The following is a 24,044-nucleotide window of genomic DNA, read 5'->3' on the forward strand; positions in this document are numbered from 1 at the left end:
TTACATCAAAGGTGCCTCGAAATGTGTGTGTGACTAACTCAAAATCTGATTCTTCAGATTTCCTAAGTAAAAAATGAGATAAATGTAAGAGACTGATATAACCTAATATTAATATTCCAGTCTTTATCCAATGTTGCTTTATTTTTACTGCTGGCCATTAAATTATTTCCCCTGATGAAGTAATTATTTTCATTGAGCTTTTGTGACACATTCTCATCTATCTTTTTAATCTCTCTAAGTGAATTCCTGGACCAAATGTGGGTAATAGGAATTTTTCTCACAATTTCAACTGTAACATGATTGCCTTGCTCAAAGGTAGCAGAACGGTTACATGTTTGAGCACTTTAAATAATTTAGCACACAATCCAAAACATTCATCCTATCTACCAGCACAGGAACTCTCTGCTTCCAAATATTATTCTCATTATAATGAGGATACCTAATAAGAGCTGTCTACTTCAGGAAGTAGATTCGTCCCTTACATGCAGCAAATTATGAAACTGACTTTGCGGAGAAGGAATTTTTTGCTCTCTTGTATCTCATCCCCAAAAATTTCCACCCTGGTTACAAACTATTACATCTTCACCAGTTAAAAGACAAGAATGGAGCATTTCTTTTCTGATGGTATTTCTTACTTTTGATTTCAGTTTATATGTTTTTGTATTGTGCAATCTTGGGAAAAGTCTGTCCTTTCAAGAATGGTGGATAATAATGAACCAAAACAACTTAAAAGAAGGGAAAGATGTTTCAGTGCACTTAAAAAGTATTTACAGTTTCTGTCTGTGTAGCTGGCATTTGCCAATTATCATACAGTTGTGTTGTGCTTTACTCTGTACAGATAAAGCAAAAGAAACTGCAATTTATGACCTGCAACTTCAGTTTTCTGGTTGTATTGTTAGTATGAATTGGTCTTGTTTGGTCAAACGAGCTGAAGAACAGACCATCTCCTTCCAAAAAGAAAACAGAAATCAAATAAAAACACTGTTTCAAGTGAAAGAAAATCGGTGATGGTTTCCAAGCATTATCAGATGGTTATGCTTTCAAAACATGAGTGCCTTCCCAGATTGGTCCCCAGTGACAGAGGAATTGTGGAGAGCAGAGGCAGTGAGATGGGAACCCCCAGCTTGTCTTTGACTCTGCTGTTCCTCTCTCAAATGCAAACAACTTGGAACTGAGGTATTATTCAAAATAAGAATGGGGAAAAAATAAATCTGGAGTTTCTGTGAATCACTTCAGGGAAGCACTGAAGCCTATGGTGATACACAGACAGGAAGGGCAAAAACAGACCTGAAGAGCTCTGGAAAGCTTCATCTGTTTTTTTTCCTGTGAGTCTTGCTGGATCTGCAACATTGATGGATTGCTTTTTAAGTGATCCCCTTGGACACCATCTACTCCTTTAATCTTTTCATAAAGGAGGAAACCCAAATATATTGGGCTTTGCTTCTGTATTTTCTATTCTGGCCTTTTAGAAGCTTAATTTTTTCACTTAAGTGGCCAGATGAAATGTTCCAAATGCCTTCACTGTCCAAGCATATCTATTCACACATGTATATATATATATATTTACACACAAAATTTATATAGAGTTATATCTACCAAAAATATCTTCCATCTTCTTTCTGTCATTTTATTTCAACTTTCATGTTACATGCAGTGAGATTAAGTGCCTTCAGTGTCTTCAGTCTTCAGATAGTAGCTATATGAAGTACAAAAATAAAATGTCAGCATGAAAAAGGATTAGATTAAATTGGGAAAAAGCAATTAAATTAGGAAAAAATTGTTAGATAGAAGAAGATCATATAAAAAGATGAAACTGAGATGTTTCAGCACAGACATATCTACATAAAGTAATGACATATTTTCACCTACGTCAAACATACTCTGTTTTGCTATGTATTTTAATGAACCGCTTTGTCTGTGCAAATGGAAAAGAAAGCAAAGTGTTAATGAGATACAGCTGTTTGCAATGTGCAGTAAGAAAAAAGGGAAAGAGTAATTTAAGAATTCACTTCATATTTGAACTTTCAAACCTGTCATGTTTTTTGATTGTACAGCTCTAAATGCCTGCTTAACAATCTGTGTACTAGCATTTGGTGTTAATGTGAATCTCATAGGCTCAAATGTGCATGGGAGGTGATCAATATAATCTGAAGCATGCTCCTAAAAGTCCTAAACTTACTCTTTACTATGGAGAGAATACTGTTAAAAGTACTAATGTTAGTAACATTACCTTTATGGCTTGTCTAGAGAAATGCAGGCTTTGAATAAGAAAGATCCCCAAGAACTTCAAGGCTGTGTGCTTATGGGAGTTCTCAGTTTTGAAAGAGACTTTAAATAACTCTGTATGTACTTGCAACGGCTCAAGTATAGCTTTGCAGGTAAAAAAAAGTAGAGAGTCATGCAAAAAAAGTGCCACAGCCGCATTGCTTTTGCTTGGGGAATCAGAAGAAATAACCCTTTCCTATCACCTTCCCACAGAGAAGTGTCCTGATACAAAATTAAGGCAAAAAAAGCTTTAACTAGAGCTCCACACACTCATTTCCACCCTGACTTGCAGACCTGGCCTGTGCAACAGAGGGGTGGGTGGAAAGAGAACAACTGACCTTTCTGCCTGAGCTCTTGGCCTTGCATAGGCAGTGGTCCTTCTGTGTGCCCTTCAGCTCCGAGTGGAATCCTTCACAAGAGGCCACTTGATCAAAGAGGACTTTTCATTCAGACTCTTAGATTTGTGGGTACTTTGTTTAGGCACTTAATTGAGAACTAAGCTCAGGTTGTGAGGTTTAAACCCTTTGCCCTGGCCCTAAAAGTTGAAGGAGCTCAAAGCAGAAAGCAGAAAACATGAAAAAAATAAGGTTTCCAGCCTGTGGTACTGACTGGGTAATCTAGAAAGAAATCAGCACAATTGGGAAGAAGTACATGGGTGTAACATTGTGCAGATACATACAATTTTTTTTTTTTTTTTTTGCAGATCACTGATCTAAATGGAAAGATTTTAAAGACTTTATCAAGTATTTAATGATTCTTTCTTTTGCCAGGAAAAAGGGCTTGGTTAAAATCCTGAGTTTATAGTGAAGTAAACTTAGTTGAAATTCAGCATTTACTTTGAAAGTACTATAAGGTCTATCATAATGCAAAATATGCAAATAAAAGTCCTTTGAGGAATGTGTAATGAAGATTTCTGACCTTTTGTAATTTTTTTTTATCTTACTGATTTATTCAGTGTTACTAACAGTTTTTCCTTTCTGTACAGAGAATGGTTCCAAGTCTTACTGCTACTGTAAATTATACTGATCCTACATTAGAGCCTGTAGTAACTGAAAATTCAGTCATACGACAGAAGATAATAGATTCGCAGTTCAAATGCTATGAGAGAATGAACAGAGCTCCTCCATATAGGAAAAAAGGTAAAGTAGATACAAAAGTTCCGTTTGTATATTACCATGTTTGTGTATATCACTACAAAGAAGCATTTTGTTCTCTATACTAACCTATATTTTTCCTTGGGATGCAGCTGCTTTCCAGCAAGCAGCAGTCAGATTCACACTAACTTACTGTCCTCTGAGATGCTAAGAAAGAAGAAAGGCTAGAGTGAGCCCAGGGAATGAGCAGCTTTTCCTCCCTTCCCATGCAGATGGTACCTGTGTCATGTAGGTGAAGTGCATTGGTGGCTCAGGGCTTTGCTGCTTGAATTTCTGTTGTCTTCCTTAGGTAGTTAAGTTTTCCAGAACTGTCAGTGCAGTACTTTTTGGTACTATTACACAAAGATGTGACTGCAAACAGTAATATCTTAAATATAAATGCCAGTCTTGCTTTGCTCATTTGCTTTTCTGTCTGTCCTGAATTAACTGAGAACTGTAATGCTCTCTATCAACACAAGTGTTCCTGGTCTTCCATACTCAACAGTAAACTAGTAAAAAGAGGTTTATAAAGCATTGAGGACAGATCGTTACTGAATAGGAGGCACGTGTTAAAATTAATAAAAAAGGAAAAAAAAATGACAAATAGTAGTGGTGCAACAATGGCATGCAATGAATGAAGAAGCCTTTCAGGCTGGGACTGAGGGTTCTCTTCTGGTCATTTTTTTAATAGAAAATAAGGAAGAAGCTACAAGGAAGCTAAAGAAAAAATACTTGAGGCATAGTGGCAATTTGTGCAAGTAAAGAATCATAAAGTCGTAGAATCATAGAATCATTAAGGTTGGAAAAGACCCCTGAGGTCGACTGTCGACCCATCACCACACTGCCCACTAGCCCATGTCCCTAAGAACACAGGGACTGGGGGCACTGTTTAAGAGATGTTATATTAGACAGAAAAATCAAACAACACAGTAAATGAGGTGCAGGTAATATGTTGGTGAGGTTTTCTTCAGTATAAGAACAAAGGCATTTCTGTAACTCTTCATCAGATTTTATGAATGTCTGTAAGAGTCAGTGACTAGATTTTAAGATACTCAGGCCTTGATGCAGAATTGTTTTGGAATGAATGTAGGAATGTACAATGTAGAACTCTGATTCAAATAAGTTTTCACTTAGGCCAATAATGGGAGAAACAAACAAACAAACAAAAAACCAACATGCAAGTATTTAAAAGGAGCAATAAAAACTGTCATGTTTCAGACATAAACAAGCCTTTAGTTGCTGTGCTATTCTCTGCACGCATTACTCGTTTAGTCTCCAGTTCTATAAATATGTAATTTTTGCATTAATTGATAGTTCTAATCTATTCCCTTTCTTTCTTTTCTTTTTTTTTTTTTTAATTTTTTACCCCTTGCACAAGTAATTTGTTGCAAAGGGCTGAAGTGTTTGCCCAGCATGAAGTGATTCTTGTTTCATACGATGTCATCCTGGTGGTTTCTCCAGGGCAGGGCTGTCCCAGGAGGACAGCAGCAGCAGAGCAGCAGCCATCTGACACAGCTCAGCAGTTCCTGCGCTCCTTCAGCTGACAGCTGGGTTTCAGTGGAGCCACTGGGGAGTGTTGTGTTCATAGCAACGTGCATTTAATGCTTTTGTAACTCAGACTGAAGATAATAAGTGAACAGGGAAAAAGGCCAACACTACTGAAGTTGTGTTTTTCACTGTGGACTTGTTTCTCTGAGTCACAACTCAATTACAGGATCCTCATCAGTCCTCCAACATGTATATTTCATAAATATTAAATATATTTCATAAACAGATGGAAGTGAGCAAGTGCCTAGATCTCTTAGCTGCTAATTTGAAAGGGAAGATGGTATGAGATGGTTAATTCCCCTAGTGCAAAGGACAACTTTTCTTCCTGAGAAGAAAAGCCCAAGATATGAGCTCAAGGCATCTACTGGGTGTACCTGCCTATTTCAAGGTAGAATTAATTAGTTTAAACCACAGTGGAGTAATGAAATGTACAGATCAAGCACATGGTGGTGCCCGACAGTCCTGTACAGTGTTTCTACACTCCCCCAAAAATGTAATTGTTCTGGTCAGTGGTTCAGAAACATGTTGTTCACATCTGCCTTTTATGGTTTATTACTTTGACTGTCTGAATTGTTACAGGAGTTCAAAAACATATATGTATGTGTGTATGGTGGTGTATGTGTATCTATAGTCTGCAGATAGCAATATTCCTTGGGAGGCCAGAACAGAATGGGCTCAGGAGTGACTGCTGAATTGACTACTGAATTCCTCTTCAACATCCAGGTCTGTTCTGCAACCGAACATGGGATGGCTGGCTGTGCTGGGATGACACACCTGCTGGCAGAATCACTGCTCAGAACTGCCCAGATTATTTTCCAGACTTTGACCCAACTGGTACGGTACTTAATTTTATTGTCTTGTCTTTCAAAGAAATATTCACGTCCTTGAATGGAAGCATGAAATCTCAGAGTTTGGCTGAAATGAAAATAATGTGAAGTCCTCGAGTTGCCTAACTTATGTATTTTCATTTGTATAATACTTCATGTGCTATATTGACGTAAACATAACTGCTGCACTTATGGGACCTTTTTAATGAAAATATGGAAATATTAACAACTAAGTTATGATATCAACAGATTTTAATACCTTATTCTGGATTTTTCTATCAAGGGGAAAAGTATAAAAGTACTCATATGCATGAAATATCTATCAGAATCTTCTGGTTTTATTGGAAAATATTTTTTGGAAGAAGATGAGCAGAAGTGATATTCTTTCAAAGTTCCAGTTGTTCACTGAATTCTTCATAGAAATGCTAGCACCTCTGTGGGCAAAGAGAAGAAAAACAAGAATGCTTAAAAAGATAAATAAAAGGGAAAAAATCAAGGACAGAGATTTTGCTGAATAGTTATGAAGAAAATTGGATGCAAATAAAACTCCACAAAGGGTATTGTTTGAGGGAAGACAGAGATGCTGTGTGTTCAGCTTTCAGGACTTAATGTTTATTATCATTGATGCCCCAATATCCTCAGTCAGCTGTAACCACAAGTCCCAAAAGTGTTTGTGCAGGTGAGAGCTGAAGGCTCAGGATCCTGAGGTTGCATGTGCTTTTTTCTACATTCACTGCAGAAATGCCAAGAAATCTTCTGTTTCTGCCTGCATTTGGTTCATGGTATCATCCCCAAATAGCTACCAGTCCCTCTGATGAATAGAACAATTTACCACAAGTTCTCTGCTTTCCCCAATTCTGTATTTTTCACAGGGGAAAAAAAAGACACTAACCATCCTGATTTATGAATAGTCCATATGTTCCTGTAAAAGCAGGTCGGGGACAGTACAACAGCTTCCCACTACTCCCAGGTCCCCATCTCATCATGAGCAGGGCTGCTTATGGACCCAACCCTCCAGCTGCTGCACAAATCACCTTTTCCCAGATTTTTGCCTGCCTGTCTCCAGCAACTTGTTCTGCACTAATCACTCAATTCCACTGGCACTCTTCAGAGTAGCACTTCAAGCCATCCTTGAAGCACCTCTCTCTGCTTATTAATGTCTATTAAAGTTGAGGACTGTGACTCGTTGGACTGATTGCAAAGGGCTCCTTAAGGTACCAATGTGTGCTGCAGAGCCTGGCCCACTCTGTGTGTACTCCAGTTTTTCCTTCCGCTGTGCTTAAAAGCTTGCAGGTTTGAGATTTTTTTAGTGTTTCTGTTATCTGTACAAAGCCACAGAGGACAAGAATCCTCCTTCAACAATTTCCTGCTGATCTATCTGCATTCCTGTGCAGGAGCAATACATACAGTCCCCCAGAGTCAGCGTTTTCCCTTGGCACATCCCTCTGCTCCCAGGTGGCGCATCCACCTGCCTCTAGGCTGATGTCCCCACTGCCTGGCAGCATTTCTGTGCTTCTGAGGCATCTCTGCATCTCCTGGTGCAGCCAGAGCTGCTTTCCTATAATGTGTGCTGGGTACCCCTTGTGTACTACAGCTGCAGTGTAAAGCCAGCACAAAACCTGCCTATACAGGTGCTTGTCATGCAGGACCTTAACAAAGTAGGAGGAAGACAAGAAGCTGCGGGAGGGAGAGGAAATCTTTCAGTTGCTAATGGAACTGGCTGCCACTCAGAGGTGGCCAAAACCATAGGTTCAGCTGTCCTGAGAAAAGCCTACCAAGTTCGTGTCACAATTCATTACTGTGTTCGGTAACCTTATGTCTGTTGGGTATGGCTAAATTTTCTGCTGAGAAACAGAAAATTCATCCCAAAGAACAGTGATTTTATAAGATGAAAACCGCAGTGCCTGTCAGACTTCCTTCTCATTAAGGCTCTGTGGCGTCAGACCACCTCAGCATATATTTGAGGCATGCAAGTAGTAAGCCCATGGGCTTCTGAAAGAAGTATTTCCCGTCGTGCCACTTAGTGATGTCCTGATATCTGTGGAACTGCTGTCTGTTAACTCCCCAGTGTCTACTGCTATATGGGGCCATGCATAGCTTTGAGTCCTGGAATAAAATGGTAGCATTCAGCTTTCTTTTTGTGCTTTGATGCATGTCATTTGTAACTGAAAAAGTCAATTATCTAGTAACATAGGATCACATCTTCCTCCTGTCTGCACCTGAGTGCTGCATAACAGCTCGTTGTACCTGAACCCCAACAGCATTCAGTATTGGAGCTGAGAAGTTGTTAGAGGGTATAAATCAGGAGAAATAATAATCTGGAGAAAATGACAGAATCAGAATGACAAGGAAAGAGCTTCAACATGCTCAGTGCTCAGTTCATTTTGCCTGATAACTTTACCACTAATTCAACCAAATGTAATTCCACTTATTTCACTGAATATATGTCAGCTCATACTAGATAGAAATCTGTGTTTTGAGAAGAGAAAGGACCACAGTGATAATCCAGCTTGCTCCACTAACTAGGGTTTCCTACATTTCTTTTCCCACCTGACGAAGCTCTGTCCTGTGAAAAGAAGGATGCATCTTAAAGCTAATGAATGTAAATTCCTCTCTACAAGCTATTTATTTCTTCAGTAAACAAATTGCCTTTTACAGCAGTCTTTCTCACACTGACCAGCACATGCAATGTGGTAATGCACAAAAACAAATTGTTTCAACACACAGAGACCTACTGGTTTAACTCGTGTGCCAGCAGGACATTTATTGTCTCATCTGCTCCTGACTGAAGCACTGAACAGTGCTGGATTTTGTACTCCTGAGTCAGACATCATACACATTTTCCCCTGAATATATATCTATACCCATATTTTACGCAGGTTAATCTCTGGTGTAATCCCTATTAAATGTCTTCAGGTCACACTGAAATTTATAAGAATTGAAAGAATAGAATTTGATGGGAATATATAGGATGTAATTCATGCAGGTAATACTCTTGCTAATAAAACAGAAAGGAAATATATTGTGGATGCAATGGCAGTCCACGTCAGATGGACGGGGCCCTGTGCTGAGCACAGCCTGTTGGTCTGAGGCAGGGCACTGTGTTTTGCCCAGCTCCCTGCCTCCGCACTGTGCCTGTGATCAGGATGAATTTGGTGCAGCCATGTACAGCAGCACAGCTGGATGGATGAGTTACACTGTGAGAGCATTACCTTCTCTTCTGGTTTTGCATTCACTCCCTTTTCTCCTTGGCAACATACAATGGTTAGGAGAAGAAGCTCAACCCAGCTGAGTCCACAATCTGAGGCTGCTTTTAGCAAAGTTCCTCTCAGTTCTGCACTTTGGATCCATTTTATAGATCCATTACTTGTAACTCTTCATGTAGCTCTGAGAGAAGGAATATCTAGGAGTGAGTTTCCTTCCTCTCTTCTAGTGCCCTTCTAGTGCCCTTCACAAACTTCCAGCACAGTTTGTGAAAGATTTTGTTTTTCTTACAACATATTTCTGAAGAAATAAGGAAATCAGGACAAGTCCCCCAAGCAGGGGAAGGGTGAGCAGATTAATTTGTTCTTGCTGATCCTTTTGGATTTAGCTACTATGACACTTTTGACCACAGGGAATCAGGCTGATGGACACAGGTATACCCTTGTCACAGCTGGCAAAATGCTGAGAGCATCCAGTAGAGCAGGATGCCAAGCTGAGACGTTTAATCATTGCAGATAAGCAACCACTTCCACAGAGCAGTGAGAGAGAGAGACCCTCTGGATCTCAGCTGTGGCTCCATGCAGGCAGGGATGCCATTCCTCAGGCGTCCCTAATCTAAGCAGCTTCCCAACCCCAGCTTCCCCCCTTATTGCCCACTCCATTCTGGGCTTCTGGCAACTCAGCAGAGTGCCTTGGTGTGGCAACATGCTGGAGCCCATGGCAGGTGTCCCCAGCTCTTCTGTGTATTTCTGTCATGCTTAGCATTTCAGCAGCCACACTGTAAACATTTATTATTCCTGTAGTACATAACTTGACTTTATTCAGAGAACTCCAGTTTTGCAGAAAAAGGCATTTTGATGATAGTGAGAACTCTCCACTTACTAGGACACTGGAACTGGAATTTTCTAGGATTTCCATTGTATTTTTTCAGATGATTTTTTCATTTTTGAAAAATTTTCTTCTAGAATATTTTACTGAGGAGGTAAGGAAATCAGATGTGTTACAGAAGTATCAGCTATTCGCTCATCTGCAAAACTAACTACTGTACAGGTCAGTCCAAATAGTGGCAAAGAATCCAGTGTCTGGTATGTGCTGAGCATGCACTGCAACAGAGGGAAACTTCTTTCTACTTCCAGCATATAACTCCACAATAAAAAAAAAACAAAAACTGGAGTAAACTCTTTTAACATCTGCTAGCCATAGAGTTGAACTAATTGTAAAAGGACTGTTTGATAGAGTATTCATGTTTATTCCACTGTTATTGATTAAGATATTTGTTACATATAAATTGCTGAGTTGCTTTTTATGAGAATTTGATTCATAAAAGCATCATTGCTAGCACAAGCAGTAACACATGCAAAACTATTATTATTAGTTAATCTTTTTAGACACCTCATTATTCCAGTGAAGCTGCCACTGTAGCAACGATTCTCTCACCCAGTTTTCTCAGACAGCTCTTGAAGTGTCTGTCCTTTTTAGCTGACTACAAAGAGTTTGCACAACTGCCTTTGAGAAGATGCCTAACTTTAAGGTAGCCAAAGTCAGATGAGATAATCCCACACAGTGCCACCATTCTTCCGTTCTGAATAGTATGATACTCAAGTGGTACCCTATCCAAGCTGACACCATATGGATAGAGCCTAAAAATTTGTGTTTATGGAGTATTTCAATCAACTTAAAGCATACATTTCCACTTTCCCTTGCTAATATTGTTTTACTCATCCTTATACACTTGAGTACTTTTTCAGAGCTTACTACGGATTGTGCTGGTTAGTATGAAATGCAACATGTTCCAAGGTTCCCAATCATGTACCTAATACTAGGCTCTCAGAGAAGAACTTGCAGTAGAGAGCAGTGGTTGGATTACATACTCAGAGCTTTATTTATTCGTAAAATCAGAGTTTTAGAATATATGTTCTACCAGTTTAAGTTACTGGAATGGACAGTATGAAGGTAGTGTAATTGCCCGCATATCAAGCTTCAAATTTCAAATTAAGACAAACACTGTGAAAATTCTTCAACAGCCAGTCCCACTGACTAAACGCATTGCATCTCACGGGCACCATAGGTGAGGGACGCCTAGGTGCCTAACCTGATCCTCTTTGTTTATGATCTACCAAAAGCAGTGAGCAGAAATGTGAAAAACTGTCCCTTGTATCATAAACTTTTGCCCACACATTTTATCAATCTAACTAATATTTTTTAATTAAATATTTTGAAAAGACACATATCATATTTAGTGGGTGTATCACAATTGTACCTTCCGATAACACAACCCATATCATGGGATTCTAATCTCCTAGTTCCATTTTCTGACAGCATTACATCAGGAAATCAGTGGGCTGTGGCAACTTGCAAAGTAGGATCACTTGCGTTTATCTGGCTTCAAGGAAAACTATGAAGCAACAGATTCGTTTCTGACTTATAAAGGTCACATTAAACTTAGGCAGCGTGCCTACCTAGGCATTGAAGTGCAGAGATGATAGATGATATTACCATCATGCTCTATAGTATATTAACAAAAGCCACTCATTTTTGCACAGTATATAGGATAGCAGGTACAATGTTTGTACACTGTGTTCCATGGTAGAGTAACCATTAATCTTTTATCTATGACTGAACACTTTTTCCAGCTTTAGATAATATCTGGCAAAGAGTACAACGAGAACATTGCTACACAGGCAGACTGAGATTATCTGCAAGCTGCAGTGATGGAAGGCTGAGATAGCATGTACTGTTCCTCTTTGTATTGCTAATGCACGTATTGATTTTCAGCAAGTCCCTCAAAACAATGATTTGAAGCTCATGGTAATTTCAAAAGTATGCTGTGTTCTGGAGGATCATCTTCTTTGTGCAGTAGTACTATACAAAGTGCATGTCTAGTCAGAGGAAGACATAGCTCAGTTCACATAACACTTACCTTGCCAGTATAATCAACTGCTTTTCTCAGCGTGTAAAGAGGGAATATGAATCTTCCAAGTTACTAAAGCCATTAATCATCAGATCTGACTAAGAAAAAGAAATGCAAACGTTGAAGGCAAGAAATGAAAATGTGTCTGTTCAAATGGTAATTGGCTCTTTAAAAGTAAATTGTCTGGAAATGCTGATAACCTATGCAAAGGATCAATAAAATCATAAAGCTACAGTAGAAAAAGAGATGTCAAGAAAGACTTCTTAGTCTGCCAAAAAAAGTCAGACTTGAACTGCTGCATATTTCATAAATAAACAATTGTGTCACTATCAAAGAAAACATCAAATAACTTAAGCTTCTGATTGTAGCCACTTTTGTTACAGGGGCAAGTTTTCCACTGATTCCCCTATGGCTAACACTTGGGGGAAAGCCAAAGGAATTGTCCAAGACTTCACAGGTGATTAGAAGTGACTGTCTGCATCACTGCATCCAGGATTTCTGAGTCAGAAATGCAGGTGCAGCAAGGAGGATGCCTGCATGGCACACATTTGTGCTTCCAGACACCCCCCTGAGATATCCTATAAGGTGCTGCTACTGCAAGAGAAAGACACGTGCAACGAAGCACGGACCTGGTGAGCACTGCAGGGGGTGCCGGAGTCACCTGTGACAGAGTTGCATAGAGAAGCCAAACACACATCAGATTATTTAAGCATAGAGCCTGCTAATCTGTGTGTTTGCAACCTCGGGGGCAAATCAGCAGTGATCCTGCCCACCGCTGGCATAGAGTTCTGGCAGACTCTTCCAGCTGTCTTCACAGATGCACAGCTGACGTTGGGACTATTGCCATCACCAGTGCCTGAGCTCCAGTTCATATACTGCTGGCTGCCCTTTCATTACACATCACCTTTAACTGATAATTCAATTATTCCCTGTAAAACATGGAACCCTATCACAAGACTTGATTTATTAGTGTCTGTGGAGGGATAGTGGCACCTCACTGGGAGTGCCAGTTTGAGGAAGTTTCAACAGTCTCTTTAAGTGAATTATTAACATGGAAATAATTGCATCTGAGTGAAGGTTGTGTATATATACTCTATTGCATTCATTCAAGACCAACAGGAGACAGATAAATAACAAGTGTGGTGTCAGATAAATCTCTAACTAAAAAAAAAAAAAGGGAAACTATTCGCAGTATTTCAACTATTCACACAAATTGAAAGTCCTTTGCATTTTGTTACACAGGAGTTCTATTTCTAAACAGTAATTCTCTTTAAAGGATTTTTAATGTGTAATAAGCTAACACAATAATTATTATTGCACTTTACCATCAGAAAGAGCTTCAAAATACTGTGATGAAACTGGAAACTGGTTCCGCCATCCTGAGAGCAACCGAACTTGGTCCAACTACACTCTGTGCAATTCATTCACGTCTGAAAAATTGAAGGTATGCTACAGTTAAAAAGACAGCAATTGTCTTGGAATGGTTTTTGGCTGGGTACATACGAAACTGGTCAGAATCATCTCCATCTTTTAGTTTTATTTGTTGCACAAGAGTTGAATAGCATTGGCTTCCTAATTTTAACTCATTAAAATTATTTCATGAATTCTTAGGTCTAAATTAGATCTAATACATGTTTGCTACAGGCTGGATGATTTAGTAGCAATTCAACAGTAGCTCACCAACTTTGCTGTATTTTTCAAATGCATTTTTTAATTCCTATTTTTTTTCCTGACTGTCCAACAGGTATAAAAGGATCCTTTAAAAGAACTTCAGATTTGTTTTCTGTTACCAGAATCTTCCAAGCTGTTGATAACTTCTTAGCAGGGCTGGAAATCCTAGAATAGGTTAAGATTATTTTCATAAGCAAAGAATATCACTCTTTACTCACTCCCTTTGAATAGAAACATTTATGAAGATACCATTATGCCAGAAAATTCTACAAACCTGAACATATTTATATTTAATAGTTTTACTGAAGTGTGACTATTTACACTAATAAATTAAACATTTGAATCAATATTTCCAAAATTGAGTTGCTAAGCTGAAAAAGGAGTTCAAAGTCAGAAAGCAACAGAAGACAGGAGAAGGAAATCTGAGAAAAGCTTTTAAAAAAGAATTTAGGTAAGCTCATGAAAATAAACATATTTCTCAAATGTGAATGGAGCTCCAGGAAAATCTGAATACAGATTTGTGACAGAATAATTTGTGACTCTTTGGAATTATGGCAGGGAAAGTCAGAAAGTGATTTGATTTGGGGTTTGTCTCGGAGGATCTTTTATAATACAGCCAAAAACTTGTATGTGGTTATACTTAGTAATGACCCAGCATAAAGAAACTTGGAAAAGTCTACTGGACTAGGCAGGAGGTGAATTCTAAAAGTTTTTGCTACATGAGGAATCATCATGTTAAAGTGCAGCTCACCTATGCAACAAAGAGAGAGTAATAGTAAGAATCTCAGCTCACGGAGGCATTAAATGCAAGCACCATAAAAATACCATTTTTCCAGATGTTGGCCCATGTAGAGAGGCAAAAAATGTAGCTCTGTTGCCTATTACCCGTGCCTTCCAGGAGAAGAATTTTGAATATCATTCAAGCGAAGTGCAGATAGAACACAACGGAAAATTATACATCCCTTGAGATTGTTCTGAACAAAAAATAATGGAAAATGCAGAAAGAATCTATCTTTACAGAAATACCAAGTTGGATTATGACCTGTAGTCCAAGTCTTCAAAAACCAGGAGTGTGCTTTGTTTCTAGAGTATTTTCATGTACCTATATAGAATCTAATTAACTGAGTAGAAGATATTTCTATTTGAGAATTCTTTCCTCAAGAGAAGAACTTAAGAGGGACATGGGAGGAAGAGCATTTAAGTGTTTCTATTTCAAGTATTCTAAGCCCACAAAAGTGCATAAAATAAAAATTTGGTGAGTCACTACAAGCCCTGTGTATAAGAAGGGCCATCAGAGACTGCCATTTCAAGGAGTGCAGAGGTTAATAAAATAGTTAATTGCTCGTTGAAGCTAATTAGAAATAATAACTTGTTGTATTTTGGAGATGAATCACTTAAAAAACAAATCACATCTGATTCTTAAAAGTGCAGTAATAGACCATAAGCTTTATTACCTGAGAGGTCAGTCCTCTCTGATCCATATTCAGTGTTATATGTGGAAAGCTTTTTTGAACAGTTACCATAGTAAGTTTACATGTAATAATCAGAAGAGCTATGTTGAGTCCCAGATATACCTTTGAAGTGGTTTAGCAGTTGTATGCTAAAAGGTAGAGAGTTTGTGTCATCAGAAGTCCTTAGGGATGCACACAGACTTGCATGCAGCTACCTGGAATCTTTTGCTACTTACAGCTGTTATTTGCTAAGGGTTGCATACAGCAGAGGCAGACAAACAAAACAACCATGAAAATTTATCTCTAAATTAAATTCAGGCTTTAAAACTGTATCAATCTAGTGTCATATAGCCACTGCTTAGTATTTAGTGAAAGAAATGACACATGCACATAGGTAAAAATTCCTCCTGCTTCTCCATATTCAGAAATCTATCTTCTCTACTCTCTGATCTGCCTTTTCTGGGGTTGCTGGAGCTCTCCGAAAAAAAAAAAACTTTTGAAACATTTACAGTCAGTAGAATATTGTGGTTGGTCTTTGTGGAAGGAAAGTAGGAGATATAGAATTTTTCCAGTTTATGTGCATGCTGAGTGATACTTGTATCATGCCTACATAGCCAGAATGGTGTAAATGTGACTTTGTTGTAAATACAAAGTAGGCCACTGCACCTTTTAGGTAAATGAAAGCAGAATCTGACTCTGAAATCGTACAATCTCTGAAGAATAAAATAGATTGAAGATGTGTGCCTGTGCTAACAATAGCTTTGTTTTCTGAATTTTACTTTTACCTGTTTTCAACGGCAATTCTCTGTTGGCTTGGAAATGCCAAAAAATTGTGATTGGCAAAACTCAGGACTACAAATATCAATTAGAAACATGGCAGATATTAGCTGACTGTGCCTGAAATGAAAGAGTTGCATGAAATATGTCTTATCCCTTTATTCTTCTTTCTTTGCCAAAAGCACATAAAAGATGCTAAGAGGGAGTAATAAAGAAACCACACTCAAAATGCTGCACAGGTACTTACGAGCTTTTCATAGAGGAGAGTGGCCATAAAAAATTCATCTAACCATTGAAAAAGGAAAATTGCCCATGCATGACAAAAGAAAAATGAAGTAGAGGTGAAAATAAACCCAGCAGAAGAGCCTGCTATCTAGTCATTTTTCAGGACAGGCTGATATTATATTAGTGCTTTCAGAAAAAATGGAACACTGGAGGTTGACACGCCGTTAGCCTCCCACAGTATTCTGACAGCTAGATGATGGTTAAGAGCTTGGCTGAGACCACTGTATGGCATTTAAATACTGCAGTATTCTGATGCCAAGGTGCTGTCCCATGATTTTGCTTCACTGTTGGCACACGAAATATGGATAGGCCTATTGTAGATGTTGACGATATTAGTAAAGTGAACTCCTGGTTATCTGTTCATGCACACTGTTTTTATAGTGATAACAAGACTAGCTAGCTGCCCAACAGGGAGGTTGACTTTAGTGTCGCTACTGGAATTGCCATGAGGTGTCTTGTTGCAATGTAGTTGGAGCTTCTGAATAGTTTTCACCTCATCTACTGCTTTCATGACTTCTTGAACCTTAGTCATAAGCCATTAATGACTTGTCCTCTCCATTTGGAGAATCCTGGAATTTGCACCCATGTGTCATAACACAGCCATTCTACCTCCTCAGTTATTTTAGTTGTCTTTTTTTCACCTTTTCCAGCTCTACTGTGTCTTTCTTGAGATGAGGAGGCCAGAAAGATGTCTGTTGTAAGTTTTAAACAGAGACGACAGGATGTTCTACCTCCAGGACTGTTCCTGTTATCTCTGATGTTTTCTTGACTCTTCAGCTAACACTACAGATTGAGCCAGCAATTCAGAGACCTGGCCATGATTACTCCAAGATCTTGGTCCTGAATTTGGTTGTCAGTTTGAAGTTTAGCTTTTTGTAGGCAGGGCTTATACCACTTGTCCCTGCTTTTGTCTTTGTTGAAGTTCACATGGTATCTTTTTGTCCTCTCTCTTAGTTATGTGAAGAGTCTGTTACTATTCTCTAGAAGAGCAAAGTATGATCTGGAAGCAGTCTTCACATCATTAATGAATACACAGAACAAAAAGCCAGCCCTGATACCTTTCCCGAGGTCACCTAACTGACTTGTCTCCATCCAAAAGTGACCATTAAGCTTTTATTCCCTGCTGCTTAAACGTCTTTCAGACTATAAAACCTTTCTTCCAATCCTGTTCAATATTTGTTTAGAGTAGAAACTTGCCATGGTCTTTTTGAAAATCCATATGTATTGTGTCTGCTGTTCTCTCTTAGAGCTTGGGAAACTTACTTATGCATAGTTTAGGCAAAGATTTTACCAGTGAGTCCAGTGCAGCAGAAAAAAAGATCAACTTATGTAAGAAACACTTATCTTGTATGTAGACTTTGTGTTACACTATGTAATGTAATGCTGCTATTAAAAGAATATTGCAAAAGAAACTGTGAAAGAAAAGAAATACAATATAGATTGATTTTGTAGATTCTTCCTCAATGAGAAAAGATAATGGGTGCCTGCAAATTGTTCATATTTGCCTTTTCTTTTTGTTAAATTTCAGATGGCGTTCATACTTTATTATATGGCGATCGTTGGCCATGCTTTGTCTATAACATCCCTGTTGATTTCCTTGGCAATTTTCTTCTATTTCAAGTAAGTGTTTCTTACAAACACTCTCTTCTTTCCATGAGGGATCTCATATTGTAACTAAAGAAAAGCTTGGAAGGGAACATGGCCAGCAATTCTGAGTGCCTTTTTATATGATACTGATTGGACAAAAAGCATCAGCACAGGGTTCTCTTGCCACTGGGACATCTTCCAATGGTGTGCAGCCAAAATTATGATGTTAGATTATTCAAAAGTGGTGTAAAAGTGCCATCCATAGGGAAATAGTGTAACTGGAAATCTGGTTAAGGCCTTTCATTTAGCAGTTGCCTGTTATTCCTTGGAGGGTATGTCCAGCCCGTAGAAGTAGCAGTGACTTCATGTGGAGTGATTTGAAGCCTCCCAGCTTCAAGGACAGGAATACCCTCATCAGTTGCTGAGGGACTGATCTGTTGACATGACATGTGTAGGTGCTTACAGAACTCATCACTAGGGATGCATCTAACACTAGTGTCCAGCCTGTCATTTTCATTGAAAGGAAAAACAGTGCTGGTTTATATCAGAACTTTCAAGGAGACTAAATTGATATTCACTGAAAGTGTTGCAACTACGCTATAGAGTTTAGCTATGCATTTCAGTCTTGTACTTTAGTGAACCTGTCTGCACACTGCTTATTACAGCGGTGAGGGAGCAGTAGAAGCTCAGATTTGCTCTCAGACATTTAGTCAGAGTTTCAGACATTATCAGTAGCGAGGGGCTGTCTGGGAACAATCTTCTGGTTTCACTTCAGGGAACTGATGATAACTAGAAGACACCAATGCCAGTACATTTCTAGCTGATTAAGGGCTCCATTTGTTTCTTTACTGTCAAATCACATGAAAAGCTGAGGTATGTAGACATATCTAAACCATACTCTAGCCAAAGAGGATTTCTCAGTAGCAGTGTAAACATGATACAGGGAGATTACTGTGGAGAAAATATATTAGAGAATAACTGCCGTGAGCTACTGTACATCCAGAGCTATGCTGACTTGTATAACATATATTCTTCTCCAAGCTTTTAAGCAATCTTCTTAAGGTGTGTCAATTTAAGATTACTGTAAACTGCAAGCCTCTGGGACTTCAGAAACTGGAGTCCAGCTGCAGAATGTATCTGAAGATAGCTGTAAGGTAGTCTGAAAGGACAAGAGAAGTTTTCTGAGTTGATTGGATACAAACTTTTTTTTCACAATCTTCTATGCAGGGATGAAGAAAGAATGCATTGAAGAAATTATGCAATAATGGTAACCCATAGCAATTGAAGTCCATCACTGTTGTTATTATAAAGAGTATATTTTTTGGAACCTGCAAGAAAATATTTGAAGCTGAAGTTGTTGATTATGTTAGAACACAAATAGGCCTGTGTTAAAGTAGCACGAAGCTTTTTTCAAGTCATTGATGAGCATTCAAAATACAATTTTTCACTTCTTTATCATCATTCTCATAGAAAGTTATCTGATATTCTTTTGTGTAGCCATCAATCTATTTCAGAAGCTCAAAGGCATATATGTAATCCAAAAGCATAGAATACTTCCAGATGTACTTAATTAGTCTACTTCCTAGTAGACAGACAAAAGAGTGTGACTTTTATAGATAGGTCACAATTTATTATTTCTTTTTATTTGGTTGATATTTCTATAAAACTGAAAGCCAAAAAACCCCCATCCTTTGAATCTATCAAATCGGTAGTCAAATATAACAAATAAACCAAATTCATTTTTTTTCAAATCTTACTGACCAAGATAGTAACTGTGAATTATGAGCAGTTTCTAAATTAACACCTTCCCACTCATGCCAAATCATGAATTTATATGTGCTTTGTTTTAAAAAAAAAGCAGGATTCATTCTCCGTGGAAACTATTTTTGAATGCAATTTTTCACACATTGAAATTTCAAAATCTGTAAGGGGACAAATTGGTATTTTTTTTTTTCTATTCTTTGATCTTGTAGCAGTAACTTAAAACAAAGGGTATTTCTGTAATCATTGGAATTTTGTCACCAGTAAGTCCAAGTAATCAGAATGAAGTACACCCAGAGCATATTCTGTCACAGCCATTTAGTTATAAACATTTCGTATGACTCTTGTAGTGCAGAGGTTTTATATGTCTAGACTAAATGGCATTTTTTAAGTATCTTGGATCTGATAGATTTAATGTGTTGCATCATAACTGAGTAACTTCAGTACAACACGAAGTGCTTTACATGCTGGATCGTAAGATACCATCAACTTCATTAACTGAACTTCTAAGATGTGTGTTTTGGCTGCAAAAATACAAATACAAAGATTTATCGAACCCGTCATTACATAGCAAACACAAAATTCCTGCTTAAATGTATATAGTAATTGTAGAAAATTGGGGTTAAAAAGATGCTCTTGCTGAACCTCTGCCTCTAGAGAGCAAGGGGTAGTTTGACTTTGTCTGACTTTAACAATCTGCATTGAAAGTTGCTCCATGAGACACCAAATACTTGTTCCAGAGCTTAAAGCAATTGTAGTCTCAAAGACCCTGTATTATTTAACTCAAGTTTTACATGAGGAACCTTAGCCTGTTTCTGGCCTCAACTTTGATTTATATTACCTTTGCAGTCTTTTCTGAAAATGCACTCCTTATATCTTATGATAAATCCATGTACAAATCTGAGAAATATATCTGTTAACAGGTCAAATATTATGGGTTAATTATTCCAAATACATTCCAGTCAATAAAATCAAGGGAATAGTTGAACTTTTAGCATCTTTTTGGTAGAGGACTCAATTCTTCTTGGAGATGGTAAAGAAATGGTATCTCCACATGAAAATGAAGAGAAACAGAAAACAGTGTTTCTAAGGCAGAACAGAAGAATGGAATTATTTTTAATGAGAGTAAAATAAAGTAACCAATACTGAAGGAATGTAGTTTCAGAAGAGAGGTTGAGATACTCCATAACTCAGGTGAGAAGTCATGAGTTAGAGAACAAGGGGACCTAGATATTCTGAATGAATTCAGACAGACTCCAAATAATTTTTACTAGCTGGAGCACAGCAGAAATGTGATAGGATTGACTTTTATATTTTGGTTGGATTCATAGACTTATGGATATATTCAGACTGCGTGCCTTCTAGTAAACATTATCTCAATAGTGTTATGTAAATCTTCTGCCCAGTTACTTCAACTGCTGCTGATCCCTAAACAAGTTCACCATGGATGAGATCAGGGTGTCCATACAGTCTGGAAAAGAGTATGCTTAGTAATGTGTGAAACCTATGAAACAGGAAGTGCAACGTTGGACTTTGCATAAACTGTAATAGGAATCTGTAAAATTATAGGCTCAAAGTAGGTGAATAAAAAATATGGGTTATTAATCCTGGTAATTTCCAGAGAATCAGTTTGATGAGTGGCTGTGATATCATGTTAATGGGGTACAGAGATAACTAGAGATTGCCTAATGAACTGCTGAATTTCCATCTCTTCTAAGAAATAGAGCACAAAACCACAGCTACAGTAGTGCACTGAGAAGACTGGGATCTGAAATCTTCTAGCCAGGCTCCAGAGCTCTTTGTGGCTGCTTGGACAGGATTTGGTTAAAATGTCTACCCCAAATGGTCCAAAAAGGAATTCTATACTTCTGGGACCTTGCAGTGAGGAAAGCAGGCTCGTGTTGACTCAGTGTTAGTTCTGAATCACTGACGGCTCAATCCTGACATTCCCAGGCCATGCTGAAAGACTCATCTGACACCAGCCTTCCTGACAGCAGTACGCCTCCCTTTTTCCTCCTCCTCTGCTTATCCTTTCCTTTCAATTACTAATTTGTAACACAAATATTACAGGAAGAAGTAGAAAAAGGGATCAAAACAAATTGCTACAAGGTGAGAGGACAAAGAAGAAACCAAACTAAAATAATAAGGAAGTAAGAGTAGAGCTGTATGGGAGCAGTCTTGTTACCTTCAGCTGTCTTCTCCCATCTGGATATGGCAGTGATAGATTATTTGACCTTCAATAGAAGGCAAGCTATCAATCAGACAGTCAATCAAATGTAAGGGATGGTTTCAGAGCTGTACAGTAGCCTTTGATCATAGACATGTCAGTTAATAGCTCGCAGAGGTTTCTGTTTCAGAATGTGAGCAAAAATTTTTCCTGTATATAAGCAGTCTTTCCTGCCAAAGGTTATTCTCCTTTGAATTTGAAGTATCTAAATTCGTAATTATCATAGATGCCAGATACAGTACTTTTGGAAGGAAATATTGAGTCAGTATTGGTGAGCATTGATAATTAATTTATGATAGGAAACAGAATATTCATAAAGCAGTGTGCCCAACAATTACATGCATCTTAACACTACTCCAGTATTTTTATAGTTACAGACTGAGACCCCATTGTCTTAAATGATAAAAAAAAGGGACACCTGACTCCAAAGCACTTCCCATTTAATTATTAAAACAAATATATTTTTGTAAATATAACTGAGGAGTACAGTAAGTTTAGGTCCGTGAGAACAGTAGATGTTATGTTGTGAATGTACCTGCCAGTATCATTGTTGGCAAAGCTTTTACAGGAAATAGAAGAAGGATAATGTATGGAAGGATCAGTTGTAGAAATTCGTTGAGAGTTTTCTCCAAGGAGGATGTGGTAGAAAGCATGAAAATAATTGTTTGAAAGTTAAACAAGTCTCCAGGAGATGGAAAATAACTGCCTGGGTGTGAAAATCAGTGTTCTCAATATCTGCAATTGAAGAACAGTGACAGATTCACAGAATAGAACTGCAAAGAAAATAGTGCAAAAAATGCCTTGGGAATCAATATCATAAATGCAACAGAAAACTGGAGGTAGGAACTCAAAAATAAGGGTGCTTGTGTGTGAATAGGATGTCCTATCTCTGTTAAAGGAAGTATAGAAAGCATAGGATGAAAAGTAAAATAAGAGACAAATGTGTAAATCATAGGAGATACTGAAAGTCAGAGACACAACTGATAGAATCATAGTGACACAAAGAGAGATGGAATTTTAGGTCTGGATGATTAGCTTAGTCGCGCATTTTTGCATAATGATTAATAAAGCTGAATAGGGAATGTACAGAAAGTTGAATGGAGGATGAAGAGCATCTTTCAAAGACACCTTTAAGGAATAATTAGGGAATCTGGAAAAGAGCCAGAAAGAGAGTCAGAGAAGGAGTACCAGTGGTGACTGTCAAAACCAGCAGGGAGAACGATCCTGGGTTTTGCTAGGAAGAGAATGTCACAAACTGCTGAGCACAGGTTCATGTGCAGGGCAAGATGGGTAGATGGATAAGATTGGAATTGAAAAAGAGGGTTTCCAGGCAGAATTGCTGGCAAATTTTCAATGAGATAAGAGATAAATAGGAAAAGGAAGGCAGAGGTATAGAAGATAATAAGTTGGACCATGAGTGCAGCTGAAAATTAGTCAAGCCAAACTTTCTATTATAAGGGGAGATGCTGAGAAAGAGAGAAAGAAGAGAAGATTGGGCAAAAGGAGTTTTCCTCTCAAGGCAGACCAAATCAGGTTCCGTTGCCATTTTGATGGAAAACACAAAATGTCAGGTAATTAAATGAGGATAGAGAAATGTACACTTCATGATGCTGTTGGATCATTAACATGAAAGCTGTAATCAAGGAAGAAAAGTTTAAGAGACTGAAGGAAGGATGATGACAAGCAGGGCAAAAAGCTTGGACAGCAGATGGAGCAAAATATTTGGAAGGTTAGTCCAATTTTATAGAGAAGTAAGACTGGGAAAAGCCAAGAAAAGCAGTGAGGAATGACAGGAATGAAAGTGGAAGTCCACATATATGGCAGGGACTATCACAAAAAACTGGCTATCTGTAGTTGTAGCCACATAGAGAGGCAGCTGGAGAGACAAGGGTCTGCATCTATGTGATCATTACCAAAGAGACTGCTCTAAGGGATGGGCAAATTTTGATTTATTGAGGATGGGATGCGTGTCATCAGGACTGTAAGAAGACAGAAGGTGAACTGTAGATGGTAGTGTCCCAAGACAAGTGATGCCAGTAGTATAGACAAAGTGTAATGATGGAGAATGGAGAGAAGGAAAGAATCAGGACCAGACAAACACTTCTAGTGCAGAGGAGCAGAAGAAGAATATTAAGCTCAATTTGTGATGGGGGCAAATACAAGTAAAATAAGCACAAGAGCACAGTGTAGGATAGGTCAGTCCAAAGAACAGTCTGTTTTCCCCAATATTCTATCCTACAGGATGTCAAACTGAAGGTGCTCCTAGCCCTATATCTGGTATTTAACAGCTGCCAATAGCTAATGCTAAAATAATACAAGATCTAGACTAGGGTAAAGAGGTACTCTTCATTCTAGCCCCAAGGGCCTCCATCTCACGGACATCCTGAAACAAAGAAG

General features: G+C 38.3%; 1 protein-coding gene across 1 annotated transcript in view; it reads left to right on the forward strand.

Moving 5' to 3' along the window:
• The window catches only part of CALCR (calcitonin receptor), a 131,248-nt gene that overhangs the window by 77,510 nt on the left and 29,694 nt on the right, over positions 1–24,044 (forward strand). The window contains exons 3-6 of the mRNA XM_031614398.2: positions 3,251–3,404; positions 5,670–5,780; positions 13,220–13,332; positions 17,601–17,692. Of these exons, the coding sequence (XP_031470258.2) occupies positions 3,251–3,404; positions 5,670–5,780; positions 13,220–13,332; positions 17,601–17,692 (470 nt within the window). The remainder of the gene's footprint in view (positions 1–3,250; positions 3,405–5,669; positions 5,781–13,219; positions 13,333–17,600; positions 17,693–24,044) is intronic.

This window comes from Phasianus colchicus, chromosome 6, assembly GCF_987193195.1.
Source record: "Phasianus colchicus chromosome 6, bPhaCol1.hap1.1, whole genome shotgun sequence".
In the NCBI taxonomy this organism is placed as follows: domain Eukaryota; kingdom Metazoa; phylum Chordata; class Aves; order Galliformes; family Phasianidae; genus Phasianus; species Phasianus colchicus.